The sequence below is a fragment of the Silurus aristotelis genome (genome assembly GCF_946808225.1).
Source record: "Silurus aristotelis genome assembly, chromosome: 11".
Classification (NCBI taxonomy): Eukaryota; Metazoa; Chordata; class Actinopteri; order Siluriformes; family Siluridae; genus Silurus; species Silurus aristotelis.
In genome coordinates this window covers 26,600,207-26,619,593 of record NC_139584.1, presented here as the reverse complement: position 1 = coordinate 26,619,593, position 19,387 = coordinate 26,600,207, and the positions used below count along the sequence as shown (strand labels likewise).

The 19,387-nt window shown below is 39.1% G+C and overlaps 3 protein-coding genes across 5 annotated transcripts in view; 1 reads left to right on the top strand and 2 right to left on the bottom strand.

The window, feature by feature from the left end:
* The window catches only part of klhl22 (kelch-like family member 22), a 279,020-nt gene that overhangs the window by 80,195 nt on the left and 179,438 nt on the right, over nucleotides 1–19,387 (top strand). The gene's annotated exons all lie outside the window — the stretch shown is intronic.
* Nucleotides 1,355–10,597, bottom strand: entpd4 (ectonucleoside triphosphate diphosphohydrolase 4). Of its 2 annotated transcripts, none has more exons than XM_083553516.1 (13): nucleotides 10,337–10,597; nucleotides 9,501–9,609; nucleotides 8,129–8,323; nucleotides 7,792–7,997; nucleotides 7,092–7,242; nucleotides 6,894–6,997; nucleotides 6,751–6,810; nucleotides 5,570–5,724; nucleotides 4,751–4,917; nucleotides 4,210–4,534; nucleotides 4,010–4,095; nucleotides 3,759–3,920; nucleotides 1,355–3,520 (listed from the first exon to the last, which is right to left on the bottom strand). In XM_083553516.1, the coding sequence occupies exons 2-13, from the start codon at nucleotides 9,506–9,508 to the stop codon at nucleotides 3,289–3,291; spliced, it is 1,851 nt and encodes a 616-aa protein (XP_083409642.1). In that variant the 5' UTR covers nucleotides 9,509–9,609; nucleotides 10,337–10,597; the 3' UTR covers nucleotides 1,355–3,288. The 2 variants fall into 2 exon arrangements, with proteins under 2 accessions (XP_083409642.1, XP_083409643.1); XM_083553517.1 differs by having other exon boundaries at nucleotides 5,594–5,724; nucleotides 10,337–10,578.
* Nucleotides 11,934–18,470, bottom strand: chmp7 (charged multivesicular body protein 7). Of its 2 annotated transcripts, none has more exons than XM_083554044.1 (12): nucleotides 18,243–18,470; nucleotides 17,999–18,042; nucleotides 17,318–17,605; nucleotides 15,735–15,906; nucleotides 15,462–15,647; nucleotides 15,243–15,376; nucleotides 14,335–14,383; nucleotides 14,059–14,178; nucleotides 13,526–13,624; nucleotides 13,332–13,389; nucleotides 12,772–12,988; nucleotides 11,934–12,076 (listed from the first exon to the last, which is right to left on the bottom strand). In XM_083554044.1, the coding sequence occupies exons 3-12, from the start codon at nucleotides 17,599–17,601 to the stop codon at nucleotides 12,064–12,066; spliced, it is 1,332 nt and encodes a 443-aa protein (XP_083410170.1). In that variant the 5' UTR covers nucleotides 17,602–17,605; nucleotides 17,999–18,042; nucleotides 18,243–18,470; the 3' UTR covers nucleotides 11,934–12,063. The 2 variants fall into 2 exon arrangements, with proteins under 2 accessions (XP_083410170.1, XP_083410169.1); XM_083554043.1 differs by lacking the exon at nucleotides 18,243–18,470 and adding an exon at nucleotides 17,775–17,811 and having other exon boundaries at nucleotides 17,999–18,209.

The window sequence follows — 19,387 nt, the reverse complement described above, 5'->3', positions numbered from 1 at the left end:
TCCGATCAGTTACCATGTCTTGGCCAGTAGAGGGCAGTCAGGAGACAGTTTGTGTACTACAAGTAGTGCAAATTATTTTAATACTGTTATCTTTTTTTTCTATTAAAACATTTCTAATATCAACTTTCTCATATGATTTCTCGAGGAAAATCATGTCTCATACCTCACTGCTTAAAGCAGTCATTTTATTCACAACAATGTGCTTGTAATATATTTATATTATGTTAGGCACAATAAAATGTCTGCTTGTAGGAGAACATTTAAATGAAAATGTACGCTTCTTACATATAATGTATTAACTTTGAATACACACAGGCTACTATTACTGTGTATGTCAAGAATAAAACAGTCTGGTACAGTAACCTCCACTCTTCTGGCAAGGTGTTTCACTAGATTCTGGAGTGTTTTTTGTCAGAGTTGTGTGAGCCATAAGAGTCTCAGTATATTCAGGTACTGATGAAGGTGAGGTGAGGAAGACCTGGGTGCAGTTTTCCAATTCATCCCAAAGGTGTTCAATAAGGTTAAGGTCAGAGCTCTATAGCAGGAGATCATTTACTCCAACCCATGTAAAGCATATCTTCATGGAGATGGACCAGGTTTGGGGCTTCTAGGTGGAAAATTTCATTCTACCACTTCTAAAGACGTCATACACAATTGTGTGCCTCCACATTGGTGATGACCTTTTGGGGAAAGAACCTCATATGGCTGGAAAAATCAGGTGTCACAATACCTAGTCTTAGGGTGGTGTGAGCCCGAGAGAATAAATTACTCTGATCACCCAATAATTTATATTTATTTTACAAAAACAGCATGTCCTTAAATGTTCGAGCAACACATGCGAAAGGTTTTTTTTTTTTCAATCATCATTTATGTTCAAAGAGATAAATTGTCATTCTATAAACAGTCACTCTCTCAAAATGAATAGCATTAATAGTGTCCAATCTTTTTCACAAAGGGCTGCTGTAGGTGGAGGTTTATACTCTAATTAAGGATCCCACCTGATAGTCGTTGAATATGAAAATCATTAGATTTAAACAGGGAGAATTTGGTGTGGATACGGGGACCCTCGTGGAAAAAAAACTGGACACCCCTGGTCTAGACTTTTGTGGAAACAAAATTGATAGGATTCCATTAACTGTTAAATAAACGTCTCCTTACAAAACCCTGCACAATAACAGTAATATGCTTATTTTTCAATCTACGGCGCTCTTAGAAGAAACCCATATTTAATTATTTTAATGTTTTTAGTTTTGTCTCTGCTGCAAACTGCATGAGAAACAAATTCCACAGACATTTGTTAGTTTTATATTTGTTCTTTAGGCCACGTAAGAAAAATGGAAAGGACACTGGAAAATCAAGTTTTGGTTTAATGGATGTAAAATAACATCACTTCTTTAAAGAAACGGTTTCCACATGCATGTTACGGTCAGTGCTTGTGAACGACGACTTTTGATTATTGTTTCTGCGGGTTTTTGAGGACAGGAGTTTTGAGTGATATTAAACCCGATGGTAAGAACATTCTCTCTCTTTTGACTCTTTGGTAAGTTATTAGTAGTAAATGATCCACAAATCTGATCTGAATAAATATGCAACGGGAGATATACCGCTGTGGAAATCCCCAGCATCCGGAGGCAAGTCTAAACGAGGAGAGGAAATACCCGGTGTGTGTTCCTTTTCACGAAAATATTGCACTGCTTTTCTTCATACTTCAATTAGGACCGAAAACTTACAGCCATCATCGAAGTACTATTAAATAACTCACAAAAAAAAAAGAGATCAAACCGGCACCTGGAAAAGTATTAAAGAAAAGAAAGAATGAAAAAATTAAAATAAAAGCTAAAAACACTGATCTAGTAAAGCTAGGGGGGAAAAAAACGAGTCAAATAAATAGTAATACAGTGCAAATACTACAAAACAGTCCAAATACTAATTACTGTGACTAGTACTCTCAATTACCACACACACACACGCACGCGCACGCGCACGCACACACACACACACACTGGTACCATTTGTGGACACTTCTTTCTGAAGGGAATGAAGTAAAAAAGGAGGAGGCTAACAGTTGATTCATAAAGAAGTCGCATTCGATGTAAAAGTTCAGATTGTAAGAATGAGCCAAAATCCTACTGACTGAATAGTGAAATCTGAGGACCATAGTTTAACTCCTTTACCCATATATTCTGGGCTGCTATAGAAATCAAGGTAAAAAAATAATATAGGTTCTGTAGCCTGGCTACCATGTCCTGATTTTGCCTTTGCCAGGAATCAGCTTCAAGTTTCAAGGCGTTTGATAAATTTAATCAGCATCATTCGAAGCTTGATAGAATATGGCAATTAACTCGTCATATTTAACTTTGTCCCTCACAAGTTTTAACTCATGAGCACCTGTGACGTGGCAAAATCATCTCCGAATTTGGTATGAATAACACAATACAGTTTGCAGTTTGGCTCTGGTTGAACCACTGATCCAAAATACCCATGGATGATGGGCAGCTGATGCTTCCTTTCAGAGAGTCTAGTCAGAGAGAAACCAAGACATGACAGGCCACATGTATATGTAAATTTAGAAAACATTGGTTTTACATTTCTGCATAAATAATCAATCAATCACAATGTGTGATTATTCCCCCCCCCCCGTCTATCTCACCTTCTGTACCACTTGCACGCTTTTTACATTTTAAAGTAACCATTATATGTGGTACTACCACCTACTGGCCTGGTTTGTAAGCTCTAATGTAAGCTTTTTGGTGGAGATATTTTCAGGTAAGAAACATGAATTTTGTTGTAAAATAAAAAGAAAATAAATCCGTATATTTGTGGACAAGGCCTTATATCACTGCATGTGCGTACACAAATAAACCTCATGCAGACATCGCGTTCAGTACTTTTCACATTGACTACATTTAAAGACAGCAGAAGTTGTCTGTAAAATGTTCTGGAATCGTGACGTCCGGCTGACCAGGCACTCTGGAGCAGTCTCAATGAAGAACGATTGCACTGAAAAGCATTTTTCCGCCGGCCTTTCGACTATTTAAAGTCGTTTGTCAACATTAACATGAAAAAAAAAAACATCGAAGACCGTTCCCAACAGTACAGGGCCTGGGAAGGAAGTGAGGTCAAGATTCGTTCGAAAACCAGCAGTTCCCAAATCACGTCGGATGATAGATGGGACTTTATTAAAAGCCCTAAAGGCATCGGAGAGGTGCAGGATTCACAGGGCTTGACATTTATTTATTTTTTTATTGCTCCGATTGTTCCCTTAGAGCGATTTGATTTGTTTATGTCCTATAAAGTGACAGGAAGATCCGGAGAGCCCAGTCCTTCCTCGAGCCACTGAGCGGAAGGCCCCCGGTTCAGCAAGGCTCTGCGGTGGATGCGCCTCAGTCGGAGCAAGTAGAGCATGATGGAAAGTAGCACCACCATGAAGCAGGCCAGGAAGAGATAATGATTATTCATGAAAATGAAGCCACGGTGCCAGTGTGAATGCGAGCCCTTCAGACTCTCCTGCTGGATGTCCCTGATATAAAAGAAATTGGGGTTTTATATTAACACGAGTGTCTCATACAACCCACAATTTCAAAGCAGTATAATTATGATTGTAAAAGCTTTATAGTTATACAGTTGGCCAACTAGAAAAGTATGTTTACTCCTCCAAATATCTGCCTCCCCCCCCCCCCCCAAACAGTTATTCACAATAAAAAAAAAAAGACAACGTATATGAATCTGTGGCCTGGTTTGCACCTAATGTACCTTACCTTAAAGGTAGGAAGCGTGTGCGGTACAAAATGGCTCCCAGAGTCCACTGCACCTCTTTATCATAGACAAGCAATGCGGTTTTCAGGTTCTCATACCCCACAGGGAAGGAGAAACCGGAGTGGAACACCTCGTACACCCACGCTGATTTAAAACACTGGTACCTTTTGAAAGAAGAGAAAAAAACTAGTTTTGTTAGGGCTTGTGATGACTATACTTATTATCTGTGGATGGAAAAAGTAAAGGAACATACTTCAGCCTGTGCAAGTCTGCATGAGAGGCATAAAGGCCACGGTCAAAGCGTTCTCTCAATATTTTCCACTGGGTGGCGCAGTAGTCCTGCAAAAATCGATCAAACTTTGCTCACCAAAGTACCAAAGCAGAGTCAAATCAACTTTATAGTTATGCATCATATATGTATGATGAAAATGAGCGAAAGTGGTCCAAGCTTACCTTTGCAGCATTCGTGTATTTGGTGGAGTTGTAATCTCCGCCCATGCGCAGCACATCCTCTGTGCAGTAGTAGAATTCGGAGAAGCCATAGAACTGGCTGTTGGTGAAGTCGATGTGGGCCTGGTAGACACCGTTCAGAGAAGTGCTGGTCTCGTTGGTGCGGTTAAGGAAGGGCTGCAACTGCAGACGGCACTGCTCGAAATCGCCACTACCGCGCAGGTAGAGCTTCTGAGCGGGGGGACCAACCTCATCCTGGAGGTCCGAGGGTAGGCACGGGTCAAGCACGGGGGAGTCGGGAGTCTCACCGCGATGCTGATCTAACAGCCTGGGGAGGAAAAAAAAAAAAAAAGGAATTAACACATAGGAATTATGAATCATTAGTCGACTATATTTGAATATTTGACAGAAATACACAGGAATATTTCCTTCTTGCTAAAAATACATTTATAGAGTAAAATATATTTTTTTAAGAGGATAAACTGCAAAAACAAACAAACAAAAAATCCAGAAAAAGTGATTCTTGTAGTTTTTTTTTTTTTACTTGTTTTGGAGGCGAGTGCTGCTGACGAGGTTTTCCTCGTATCTCTGGCGCGCTGCGTTTCCACCAAACCCCAGGAACGTCGAGACATAAACGCGGTACACGTGTTCGGTGCGATGAGCGTCACAGCCGAGGTTGAACTCCGCCAGCAAATTCTTAGCCACCTCTTCCTATCAACGTACAGGAAAATCACGAAACCGCAAATGCAAGCAATCAGACAAACGCAAGCATGAAGTGTGAATTGAAAAAGCAAAAAAAAAAAAAACAACAATGATAATAAAAACCCATCGTCATCATCATCATCATCATCAAACATCCTTACTTGGTTAATACATGCGCACTACAAGCCATAAGTGTCAAGCACTGACATTAATAAGCACACACTGGTACACCGCAGTGTTTTTTTTGGTTTTGATTTTCGTGTTAGTGCTGCAAAACTAGCCCATCTATAAAGAACAAGTTGAAAGTGCAAAATCATCCTGCTACTGGGCATGTAAAAAGTAAAAGTACATGAATAAAACAACCTGCTTCTAGATGATCGGATGTTTTAGTGAAACACCAGCCTGTTAGTGAAGAAACAACGTAAAAATAAAGCAGCCCCACAGCCAAACAGTCAAATCAAAGCACACTGCAAAAGGCCATAAGGCTAATCATTTTTCCTGGGAAAATAATTACGCCTTCTAAATGACCTACATGGCCTTCTCGGTCCACAGGGAAAGGCAAAGGTATGATAATCGAGACCCAGAAAGATAAGAGGAAAGCAATGTCAATGACCAAACCAAGCTTTTGGCTGTAAAAATGGAAATTTTTGTAGATAATAACCTGTTTTTGGGAAGCAAAGCTTACAGTTTTGGGCACTTCGTATGCTATCTGAGTGGAGACGCCGCCCATGTCCAACACTCCGGCCGTGCGTCTGCGCACCAACGTCTCCTGCTGGTCTCCACCGGGAACCTGGACCTCCACGACCTCATTGTCACCTAAGAAGACACCGTGATATGAGCAAAGAGTTCATAACAGACCGAAATAAATAAATAAATAAATAAATAAATAAATAAATAAATAAATAAAGATCAGGCTATGCCAAGCAGCAATTTAGGGGGCCAAGCACCAAAATCAGTACATTCACACATCCTAAAGCTTTGTGATTTCTTACAATGTGATTTCTTACACAAAGCCAGGACCCTTTGTAATAAACCAAAAGAAAAATGTGAAAATTTTTAATAAATCAGAATGCAAAAGGTACCTGCTGATCTGAAGCTTGATTCATGTCCTGTGTGCCAAATCATAAATGAAGCTATGACACTTTACTAAGCCAAAGTTCATTAGATTGTGATAAAAAGATCATGCTGATAAACGTTTGACTAAAAATAAACCTCAGAAATAAAGCAGCTGTAAAAGATGGCCTTGGAGGCAGGCAGTGTTCCCAGTACACCGTCCTCAGATAAGACATGTTTCACAAACCAGGTGAAAATCAAATAAAATTTTAGGAGTAAAAAGCAAAGTGAATCATTAGATGAAATGGTCGTTGAAATAATGAGCTGCAGTTTTTGTATGTTATAAGAGAAGTCTTACACAGCACAAGGTAACCTAATTATGTTTAATTATGAATCCAATGTGCTGTTTGATTAGTGTACAAAAAAGGGGGAACTTCTGAATCTGTTAGAGAAGCAAAGGTTACTTATGGGCAGAAAACTTTAATAAGTAATGACTCTGGATTTGTGGATCTGAGACCAGCATTCGTATAGCAAAACAACCCATTCAAGAGCCCAATCATTAAAATTTTAATTTTTGGATAAAAACAAACAAACAAAAAAAACCTTCAACAAGCAGCCTTCGTAGAAATGACCAACCACAATCCCTGCCTCCATAAAGTCACATTTTTTTTTCTTTATTCACTCAACTGTCATGCAATATCATCTCACCAAAGAGATAGATCTGCTTTATTGCTCATCTCTAGATCAAATTCAGTGCTTGGCCCCCTAAGAGCATTCAAATATACTCACCATCATCGACATGATTAAATCTTCCCAGCACAAAGTTAATCCCAATCCATGCATACACACCTATGAACAATGACATAAGATGTCAAATCAGTGCCATGAGTACAGAATTACAGTACAGGTTATTTAAAATCAAGTCGTCTCACCCTCCTGCTTTCCGGAAATGACTTCCACGTGCGAGTCGGAAAAGAGGAAGTTGAAATTCACGGGAATGTCCGTTCGCAAATCCTCCAAGAGAGCCTCCTGCTGACTAAAAGCCAACACAATATGTTCATAAAGCTATAAAATGAGGTATATTAAATGTATTTAGAGCAGCTGAATAGAAGTGTCAGAGCAAAAGGTACCTTTCTGGCAGAACCCTCATGCCTGCAGTGCACAGTATGTATAAAGGGGTTTCCTGGTGCTTGGCTTTCGGGATATGCTCAGCAGCAAAGTTTAGCAGAGGGTACATGTAATCGCTGGCTTTTCCTGGTGTTGTTGCATATTCAGAAATACCTGGGAGAAAAAACCCATAACAACATACAAATTCAGAACACGTTTACATTCTTTTACATTTCCCTCTATCCTTTTTTACAACACTCCCTCTAACAGATTCGGGAATGACCAGATATACACCCGAAAGTGAAGGGCAAAACATTGATGCAGATATTTCTTTCCAAAGCAAGTGAGCAGTGATTTTATAACAATGTACCACACTGACAGGGCAAGGTTGAAACAAAGGTCATATCATAGCATGTATTGAAATGTGCATTTGTTAACCACAGTATACGCATGTATGATTCATGCAAAGTAGCTTCAAACAACAACGAACTCAAATTTGAATGTGAACATCTCAAAAATATCGAAATTCCCTCGAAAAAATATGCTGTAAAAAAAAAAAATTATAATTATTATTATTCTGTCCTGAAGCGGATTCAAGTTAAGCAAAAAAAATGTAAAGCTCATCTTTAATAATAAACAAAAATTCACAGTGTTTTACTTCAAAATTATTTAAAGACCACTATAGATATGTTCTTGCGTTTTTTTTTTTTCCTTCACACAAACCTGGTTTGATTTTCATGACCACCGGTTTGCGGTTCTGGTCTCTCATTTGCCGAATGTCCAGCAGGTCGTGAGGGTTTCCGTTGTGCCGAGGCCAGGTGTACACGAACACCCGTGAGCCGCTGCTCCCGCAGTCCACCACCACGCCGTAGTTCAGATTGGGGTTACTCGTGTCTGTGGCCTCCATATCAGTCACCCGTGATAAATGCCTGGGGAGAGAACAGGACAGGGTATAAATGCTACTCCATTCTCTCTCAGTGTACAGATATTGTCAAAAGTTGCATTCCCTAAGAACTGTGTGTCTTTATTACATAAAATTTCAATGCTAAAAGTAGCCGACCTGTGATAATGCTTGTCTTGTTGCCAGATGTTGTGGCTTTTGCCAGTGGCCAGCAGCAGGTAGAAGAGACCTGCAAGCACCACCAGTGAACCTAGTAGGAGCAGCTGCCTGAACGAGGGGAGAATGATGCGGGGAAACACGGCAGGAGAAAAGCTGAAGTGCCATGATGCTGGAAACAGGCAGGAAAAACTGATCCTGCAGATGAAACGAATATGTGAGAAACTGCTAAATAATAATAATGAATGATGAACTTGAGTATGCATACTGCAGAACTGGATTTCTTTTATGTGTTAAAGAAAATATCACAGCTATAGAGCTAGAATCATATTAGGCCGATATGAACCTGGAAATTTACAGCATATGACCAGAAGTTTATGGACACCTGACCATCACACCCACATGTAGGTCTTTTACAAACTGTTACCACGAAGCTAAAAGTATACAATTGTTCAGAATGTCTTTTATTCAAACTAAGTGGCACAAACATGTTCCAGCAAGACAATTGTTCCTGTGCACAAAGTCTTTATACCTTTTAAATGCTCCTGACCCCGAACACAAATCCCCAAAGCTACAAGCTTATTAGAACAACAAAGCAGGGAAGAAATGTATAATTCGGTGCCCATAAACTTCTGTCCATATACTAGACTTGCAAGTCCTTTCATATTCCTAAATATTTCAACCAGACTAATTGGAATTCAGTGGTAAAAGTTTTAAAGACCCAATCTAACAAATCATGCTAGGTTTTAATGTTCCCACCCTCTAGATTAGGAAATCTAAAAACAACCTTTACTTGGTTATAGACGACTTAACCTACAAGCAATGATTTCTAAGTCTTATAACGGCTTAACAAATGCTTATTTTGGGAGAATCCTGTTTAAGGAAAACAATCAGTCGGATTAGGTTTTACAAACTCAAAGATATTTACTCAACAATCATACGAAACATCAACGATCCATTTTTATTAATAAAAAAAAAAAACGTGCACTCTTTTTTTATATCCATTTGCTTAATGTTGTGGAACATCTGTGAAACAGGCTGTTATAACAACAGTTATGAAGAATCGTTCCCTTAGCAGGCTTTTTTTTTTTTATATATAAGTTAATAAAACGTACTAAAGCCCAACGCCTAAAAATTAAAAAAAATAAAAAGACGACAGACCCTGGAAAATCTCCTTCCAAAATATCAGAAAACAAACATTTTTCTAAAAGAGAAATTCACCTCATCAACAATTACACGTTCATCAATACATTTGTGCGAAAGCAAATGCAAGTCTGCTTGCAGTTTGTTCAAACGGCATTAACGACAGCTTATGGTGATTTTAGATGATCTAAGAATGTTGACATACTGTTTAAATAGTGTCTCATGGACCTACCTTCCCATTATGTACTGTATCAATAGTAACAAATGCTGCTGAAGTTCACACCTCCGAGGAGATCTCCTCCTCCAAACAGGAGTTCTCCTGATGGACTGCCATCCTCAGCCTGACAACGGGAACGGAATTAAGTTGAAGGAGGAGGAGAAGGTTAGACTCAACTTGAACCTGTAATAAACTCGGCCACATGTGAAAGGAGACGTGGCAGAAAACCTGCTGCTCACATGATTATAGTTCACACGGAGGATCTCCTCACCACAGTGTTAACATATGGGCTAGACTATATTTACATCAGACCTTTAAACACAATAGAAAAATGGTTTGATCTGTAGTGAGGAAATATTTACCTCTACCTTTATCTACCTATATGTATTTTTATCTATATCTCTATATATATCTACACACACACACACACACACACACACACACACCACACAATAATTTATATATTTTTTTTTTTTTAGAAAGAGAGAAATAAAACGAAATACTACATACAAAATATTTATCTTGTGAACTAGTCACTTCAGATAACATTTTATTTTATATAATAGTGCATTAAAGATCATTTTATTTCTCAAGTACCGTTTATTCATTTATTTAATAATAATTTATTACACTGTATCGTTAATTCCTTGTAATATGCTATGTTTATAAATCAATATGTGATCCCAACGCTACATTTCCTACAGGTTTATTGTTAAATGTTATATTTTTCTTCAAATAAAATTATTTCTGGCAGTCTTGTGTCTGGGTAAATAAGTTAAAGAGCATTAGCTTCCCCATGCTAACTGTCTCGCGCTGGCTGAATTACGTAGACTTTAGCTGAAGTTACTCACCGGCGGCTAGATTAGCAACAGCTAGCTGTTCCATCGCGGGAAATGCTGTAAACCCGTTGTTAGAAATAATAAACACCAAGTGGGAAACATTTATAAAAGCATTATGAGTTCAAAAAAAAGGAACGACGACGAAACGGTTCCGGCACCGCGGTTAAATCCAGTGCTAGCGCTAGTGCTAATGCTAATACAACCGAACCGACCGCTAGCTCGTACGTAGTCAAGTAGTTGGCTAATGCGCATGCGCTGTTCGTTAAGCAACTTTATTGACACACAGGCATGCGCGTAATGTTCAGTATGATCCACATCAGCTTGAGGGACTGGTATGGAAGTGCTGGCAGTCTACATTTGGATTAATCCAATGATGAGTTCGATTTATGATCAAATCGATTTATGATTAAACTCTTGCTGTCACCCAAATGAGGATGAGGTTCCCCTTTTGAGTCTGGTTCCTCTCAAGGTTTCTTCCTCATAACATCTAAGGGAGTTTTTCCTTGCCACAGTCGCCACGGCTGCTCATCAGGGATAAATGCAAACCATTCACCTTGACTGTTGATTTCTGTAAAGCTGCTTTAAGACAGTGTCTGTTGTGAAAAGCGCTATAGAAATAAACTTGACTTGACCTCAAGAAACACTATTGTATTAGAACCAGTACATTAGATTACAACTATTAGAGCTCCTTTTATAGACAAATAATCCACACCTTTCAACAAGAAACCAAGAACTCAACCATGCTTTAAAAAAAGTGATCTGGATGAGCATCATGACACAAATATATTTTTTCTAGACAAGTAGCTGGCTATCGTGCATGTGCTGTTCGTTAACCAACTTTATAGACACCCAGGCATGTGCCTAATGGTCCAGATCTTCGTTTCATGAAATCATCAGTCCATGTCCACGTCCAGTTTAAGAAAATGATCAGTCATTTGTGCCTATAGAAACAGCATCATATTGGAAGCTGCACATTAGATTACGGCTGGAATTACTGTCAGAGCTCCTGTTACAGAAAAATGATCTACAACCTGTACTCCAGAACCTAGAATTCGACAATGCTTTGGCAAAAAACAAAAAAGATCTGGAAAAGCATCATGATGTAAAAAAAAAAAAAAAAAAGGAAAATAATTTTACACCAAATTTTGTTGGTATCTACATCCATCATATTTGTTTAAACATTTGGTCCAACATTGTTTATCTCGTCCACCTTTTTCATCGTCTCTATAATTCCACTCAGGTTCAATAAATCAATACTAGAATACGAATGAGCTGAGAAGAACCCTGTTAAGCGTCATAAATTGTTTTTATTAGAATACATATGACGTATTACTCCAAAGGCCCCTCTTTAAAATGTCTTTTTGAAGGAAAAACAAAAAACAAAACAAAAAAATTACACAACATGCCATTACAAAAACATAAACCAAGGCAGAAAAGAAATGGAAAAAAACCCAAAAAAAACCCACTATATACTATATTGGATTGCCTTTTCTGTATTCAGCAACAAGCCTACGTAGTTATTTGAGCTGTTTTCATTGTGCCGAGTCAGGAGCCTTCACCACGTGTATGTATGTGTGTGTGTGTGTATATATATATATATATATATATATATATATATATATATATATATATATATATATATATATATATATATATATATATATATATATATATATATACACACACACACACACACACACACACACACACACACACACACACTCCTCTGTCCGTCTTTTTCACGTTGCTTTCCTAAAGAGAGAAAAAAAAAAAAAAAAAAAACACACAAAATTGGTCATCTCAGAACAATCCATGCAAGCTACACTACAAAAGTATTTGGACACCTGACCACATCGGTATTTGGTTCTTTCCCAAATTTCGGACGCATAACATTCTATAGGATGTCATTTGATGCAGTAGCAATAATTCAAGTCTCCCTTCACTTCAACTAAAAGACCCACACCTGACAATGCTTCTGAGCACAAAGCCAGAATCCTGAAGATATTCCTTTACATGGTTTATAATGAAAGATCTTGAGTTGCCTGCTGTAGAGCTCTGAACTTAACCCTTGGAACGCTGACTGCACCCCAGGCCTCCTCACATCAGTACCTGATTTTACATTGAAGCACAAGTCTCCAAGAGCTCACTCCAAAATCTAGTGGAACATCTTCCCAGATCAGTGGAGCTTATTAGAACAGCAAATGGGAACTAAATGTGAAATGGGACATTCAAAAGTGATATATATATCTTATGCTCAGGTGTCCAAAAACTTTTTTCCCCACATATTAAGCTACAGCCTTTTCTGTAGCTTCATTAAATTGGAAGGTGATTTTTATTTAAAGTAAAAATGTAATTGAACCCTGACTGATAGAAAAAACCTGAAAATATTAGACAAGCCCCTCTCTGGAACACATACAGTATTGCAATGAAAAAGGAAAGAAACATACAACCTGAGTCGACCCAGCTCTCTCTCCAGCTCCTCGTCGGTGATGTTAGTGTCAGGCACGGAGGGCAGAGAGAGAAAGAAAGCGGCATCCAATACACTGGTTTCTTTAGTAGAGACGGGGTGACGCGGGATCTCCGGTAGTGTTAGACTCGTGTCTGGAGCGCCTTCTTCCAATAAAGACTTCAGTTCCTCCTCTAGCTCTTCGGATTCTCCTTCAGCTGAGAAAAAAACACAATGTCTTGTACATTGTCCTTCTCCGATTTAGAGGATTATATGCTTTGTTGCTTTTTTTTTTTCCATTGCACATAATACTCTAACTTTAAGCACCAACATTTTTTAAAATAACCAATATAATATCATAAATAATATACAATATATACATAATTTTTGTACCTAATATAAGCAGAAAAAAATACAAGTCTATGTTAAAATGCTGATGAGGCTGCTTTAATTGTCAACAGTGTGACATTTTCCTCTTGTGCTTCAAGTTCTCATTTTTCAATGTGCAATAGAAAAACGAGCCATACTGGTCCCATTTGGGAAACATAATTGTCCACATACTTGAGTTTAAAGCTCCTCCAGCCAGGGCCTGGTTCACTTCGTCCTGAGTGTCACACAGCTAAGAGGAAAGAAAAGAAATGGTATAAGAGATACTATATTAGCCAGGAGGTAGGTATCATGTGGAGCTTGATGTGTAAAAAAAAACCTCACAATTACGTATAGGCACACACTTTTTTATAAAAAAAACCTCTCACCTCCTGAATCTGATCAACCAGATTTTCTGCTCTTTCAATCGTTATGCCCTTCAGTGAAATCCTCAGAGCTGCTACACCTGCCTGGTATGCCTGCATCACCTACAGTGAACCCAAACACACACTTCAGATACATACCCCAGACATACCCCAGACATACCCCAGACATACCCCAGACATACCCCAGACACCAAATTTTTTGCCAGCTTATTGCTGTTAGGCAACAATTAATAATTATATAATTTAATGATGCACCAATTAATAGGCATAAATCTTTATAATATTTTGTGTGAAAGTTCATTAGATATCATGATTAAAAGTTTACAATTATGTGAAAATGTCCACACAAAATGTTTACTTATACAGAGCAACTAACTTTTTTTTCCTCATTCATACAACTGAGCAGATATGAAGTTAAGGGCCTTGCTCAGGGGCCCAGTAGTGGATCCAGCCATCAGATCCAAAGTCCTATGGCCAAACCACTAATCTTCCACGTCCCCAATATCAGCGAAAATCAATAGAAATGTTAATTTTACCAGCCGATCAGTTTGGGAGCTTGCTATCCTGTCCAGGATTCCTTTGACTGTCTCGAGCTGGGTATAGAGCCGATCCGCTTTTCCCTCTACACACTTTTTACCCTTTAGACATCTTAATGCCTGGGTGAAACAGAGAGAGAGAGAGAGAGAGAGAGAGGGAGAGAGAGAGAGAGAGAGAGAGAGAGATTAGTTAGACTGAATGTTAAAACATGCTTATAAGTCATTAATAGATCAAATCCTTATTAAGAAAAAAAAATAATAATAATTTCCTCGTACCTGCGACTTCTTCCCCTCCTTTAGCAAAGCCTTTGCCTGTTCTTTACACCTGAAAAGATAAGTGACAACATGAAGACCTGGCTTAATTTCCAATCTTAAATTTAAATGATTACAGCACAAAAGTTTCTAAGTGTTAGAAGTAACGTGTCTAGTGTGATGTACCTCAGTAGCAGGTAATACTGGTATAGATGGACAAGGCTTAACAACATTCTTGAGTGTGTATCAATAAATATATAAGTGAAAAAGCTAGAGACATGTTGCCTAGTAACTAGATTAATACTACGGTGTCATGGTAGTCTTGAGATCGGTGGGTGGAAGGCAGGTTATTACTGAGGGGCCATTATGGGAGGAGTCAGGTACTATAAGAGGAGTAGGAGGGGTCAATCACCGCTAGTGAGGAATTTTTGGGGGAGTATGGGGGTCAGGCAATTTAGTAGTGGTAGGAAGGATCAGTCACTATGGAAGGTGTAGGAGGAGCCAAGCACTATGGAAGGGGTAGGAGGAGCCTATGAAAGGGGTAGAAGAAGCCAGACACTATGGGAGGGGTAGTAGAGGTTACCTACCATGATGAGTGGGTTAAAATGGGGTCATAGGAATGGTCTGGCAATATGGAAGGAGTAGAAGGATAAGCACTATGAAAGTGGTAAGGAAATCCAGTCACTATGAAAGGGGTTGAATAGCCATATGCAATGAAAGGCGTAGCAGGAGCCAGGCACTATGGAAGCAGTAGGACAGATTATCTACCACTAGGGCTGGGGAGGGGTCAGCCACTATGAGAGGGGTAGAAGGAGCCAGGTGCAATGGAAGCAGTTATAGAGGTAAGCCATTCCTAGGGCTGGGGTAGAAGGGGTCAGGCACTGTGGAAGGAGTAGTAGTGGTCAGGCACTACCTATTACATGGTGACTTACCTCTTCACTTCTTGCCCCAGGGCTTCAACTCTCTCTTCCAGCAGCTTCTCGCTACGCTGGAGCTGGTATATTCCCAGATCCATTTCGCTGACGGGAGACACGCGGCTCTGTCCTGCTTGACTGAACTTCACCAGCTGGACAGAAGAAAGTAAATGCGGCATGAAAAAAAATAACACGGACAGCTTTGGAAAAAAATTTGCTACGCTGCACCTCACACACCTTTTCACCTTCATGCAGCGAGACGGTGACGTGTTTCTCCCTCTGGAGCTGCAGCAGCGCGAGACACAGCGTAGTCTCATCTGGACAGATATGAGAGGAGAAAGAGCGCAGCTCCTGAAATGAGAACAGAGAACGCACTGCGAGAGGAGAGCTCCGATAAGCAGCCATCAATGCCGCAGCCTTCTCCTGTAAAAAACAAGCAGATAGAATGTTAAAATACTGACACAGAGGATATGGACCTCGTATTCATGTTCTTAACTGTAAAGAACTTACTTTGACCAATTCAATTACCACAAACGACTCTTCAAGTGGAACTCGCCCACTTCCCAGTAGAGCAGACAGAGTCCACTTCAGAGGTCTGACCAACAGCAACCCTACGCCCCACGATAACCAGCCGGAATCTACATTAGCAGCAAAGTCTGATTCTTTCTGCACTTTACCGCTCCTAAAAATGAAGCATAACCGTGTAAAGAGTGAAACAACTCCCTGAAACACACATTACTATGAAAACTAGTACAAATGAAACAAATGAAACTATATTTGACTCCTGCCCTTTTCTATACAGTGTGTGGTTCAATCAGATTAGAGGTTGACCGATTAATTGGTTTTGTCAATTAATTGGCACCGAAAGTTGATTGCTGGAACTACCGGCAAAAATCCTGATACAATCCTGATAACAGTTTTTCCAGGTTGTGTTATACAGTACGAGAGCGACCTCTAGAGGCGAATCACTGATGCCACGTTCTGTTTATTTCAAATGTTTTTTTTAATTAATTTTGGATGTAACTGTTTTTTTTTATTTGGAGTGTTTGAATGCATGTCCATTATTTTCCTCAATATTTATTAATATATTCATATTTATTTCATTTACCATGTTTTTATGATTCAGTACTGTTTTTTTTATTTTTGTAATAAACTTCAGTACTATTGTACATGAAGTGTAACATATATAATAATCGGTTCATTAATCAGTTATCGGCAAGTACGATCCAACCTAGTTATCGGTATCTGTAAAATCCGTCGACTTCTAAATCAGATCAATCAAATCACACTAATGACAAAACTACACTATATGAACAAACGTTGATGAAGACCTGACCATAAAATTCCTATGTGCTTTTTGAAGATCCCATTCCACAATTAGTCCCTATTTACTGTTACATTTATGGCAGTTGGTAGTTATTCAGAGCAACTTACAATTATCTCATTCATACAACTGAGCAGATGAGGGTTAAGGACCTTGCTTAAGGGCTCAGCAGTTGAAGCTTGGTGGTGGTGGGATTTGAACACATGACCTTCTGATAAGATGTCCAACATCTTAACCACTGAGCTACCACCTCCCCTTTATAATAACCTCCAGTCTTCTGGGAAGATGTTCCACTAGATTTTGGAGTGTGTTTGGGGACATTTGTGCTCATTCAGATACAAGGGTGTAAGTAAAGTCAGGTACTGTTGTAGGTGAGGTGAGGAGGCCTGGGGTGCAGTCAGTGTTCACATTCAAACAAGAGGTGTTTAAGAGGTGTTTCCCTTATGCAGGAGATCTTCCACTTCAAGCCATGTTAAGCATATCTTAATATAGCAGGTTTTGTGCACAGGGGCATCGTCATGCTGGAGAAGGTTTGGGTCTCCTAGTTTAATTTAAAAAAGGAACAATTTGATGTTACCAAATTCAAAAGCATCCCTACACAATTGCGTGCTTCCAATTTCATGGGAACAGTTTGGTGTGAAAAAAAAAAATAATAATCACATGGTCCTGTAAAGAGTCAAATGGATTTTAATTCATCTTTCCATGAGATTAATTTCAAATTAAAAAACATTTTAATTAATGCTTTTTATCACATTAGGTATAGCATTACCTGATCATGCTCTGTATAACGGTGCTCAGGCCCAGAGGAACGCTCCCCTTTCGCCGAAAACATTCATTCAGGTCCTGCAAGCTCATGCAAACCGATTCGTGCCGTCTGCAGGTCTGCACCACCAAAGGCGTCCAGAAGTTCATCTTGCCGTCCCAGTCGGACGGGTCGACCTCTCGGTTTTCTTTGAATGCAGAGAACAGAAAGGCCATCCGCTCGTCATCTTCCCAGTCAGGAGGAAGCTCAGAGGAAGACGTCCCGGCCTTCTGCTGGAGCGAAACTGGCATTGTGCTACAAAAACAAAAACAAAAAGGGTAAAAGCTCTAACGGTGTACAAGCGAGTATTCAAGAAGCCTCATCAATGTATAAAGACAGGATGTAATTCACGATCAGTAAATTAAAGACACACAAAGGAACAAAAACGTTTTGAAGAGAACGGTCAAATCGAACCCCGACTCACTTTTCGAAGGGAATAAACTCATCCATTGTTTAATTGGCTAGAAAATAAAAGAAAAACACACCGACGAATCATTGCGCTAGGGGTTGGACTTACGCTCGCTATCCTGCATTTCATTGGAAGAGCACAACATTAATACAGGAAGAGTCATCAATTAGGAGTCAATGTTTTCCAGGAAGTGATGAATTATAAAATTAGTTAATAAATCTGTTTATAAACAGACATACCATCAAATTGGGTTGACAAATCACTGGTTTTGATATCAGAGCCACTTCAATGTCCACAGCCGGTAATGTACATATAAAAATAAAGATAGGACAAATTAAGCTGCTGTTCGTATAGAGAAAATACATTAAAATAAACCAAAGTCTTATATACTCTATATTTAGATGCAGGCATTGTGTTTACATTGGTTTTATCAATAATGTAAATATTGCAACACAATCAGCAAAAGCATTTATATCAACTAACCTTTAACCTAACGTTTTTATACAAACATTAACACTCAAACTAAGCCACATTAACGCTCATTTCCTGTGTATCTACTTTAAATTGAATGATAAAACCCTTCATGCTTGTTTATACGAAAAGAAAATCCAAACGTCAAAACGAAAATCTCTCCCCGTTTTCCTCTTATGGTGTTTTGCTCTGTCTATTTAACCCGCATCCTGAACGCCTCTTTCGAGCACTCGATAGGTTGCGAATTGACGGTGTTTTATACCCTAGATAGTGCACACTACACCTCCAACAGGAAGTCGTTTGAGATTTAACCAAAGAACCCGGAAAACAGCGGAGTGCGTTCTTCTTTTCTTTTAATAGATCTTAACCAGGACCAGAGACAGGGATAATGCGCCACCTAGCGGTTCGGCGATACAACATCTACAGCACAGAAAAACTATAGAAAGTAATTCAGGTAAGGGGAAAAAGACTGATTAATAAGTGAATTAAAATAGTCATATGGATTCAAAATCACTTAAGTTTTAATATATATTTCTGATAGTCTATTCTCTTCATTTCATAGCGTTTTTACTCATTTTTTACTTTGGAGTTTCTGTCCAATCCGATTTCAGCCGTCACATCAAAAGGCTCTTGCTAACCTCCAATCCATTTTGCTTGAAGCTGTTGCTTTAACCAGTCAGATTGTGACTTGCTTACTTCAAGGCCATCTAGCAGGCATAGAAACAAGTCTGCATTTCCATGTCCTTTGATTGGATGGTCAGAGAGCGCTCTAGTCAAAGCTCGCAAACCGCATCCGCTGCAAACTGCACGAGCTCAAATAATCGATTCGTGTATATTAGCTAGTAGAAAAGCTGTTTTGTTTTTTTCCATTTCACAATGGCTGACAGAGGAGAAGAAACTGATACACTTACAAGGACCTTTACAAGACGGATTTGAGAAAAGCTGAAGATCGTGAGGAAAGGTCGAACCAGTTGTTGAGCTTTTTCAAGAACCATTTATACTTTTGTGTTACTTTTCTTGTAGATTTTGCACAAAAACACACAATTTGCCTTCATTTTTGAATCCCCAGGAAAATCATAAGACGCAAAAAAATGCGCAAAAATGCAAGGAAATCCTGTGGTCATTTTATGAGGTTAAACTCGATGCTTCTGCTAGAG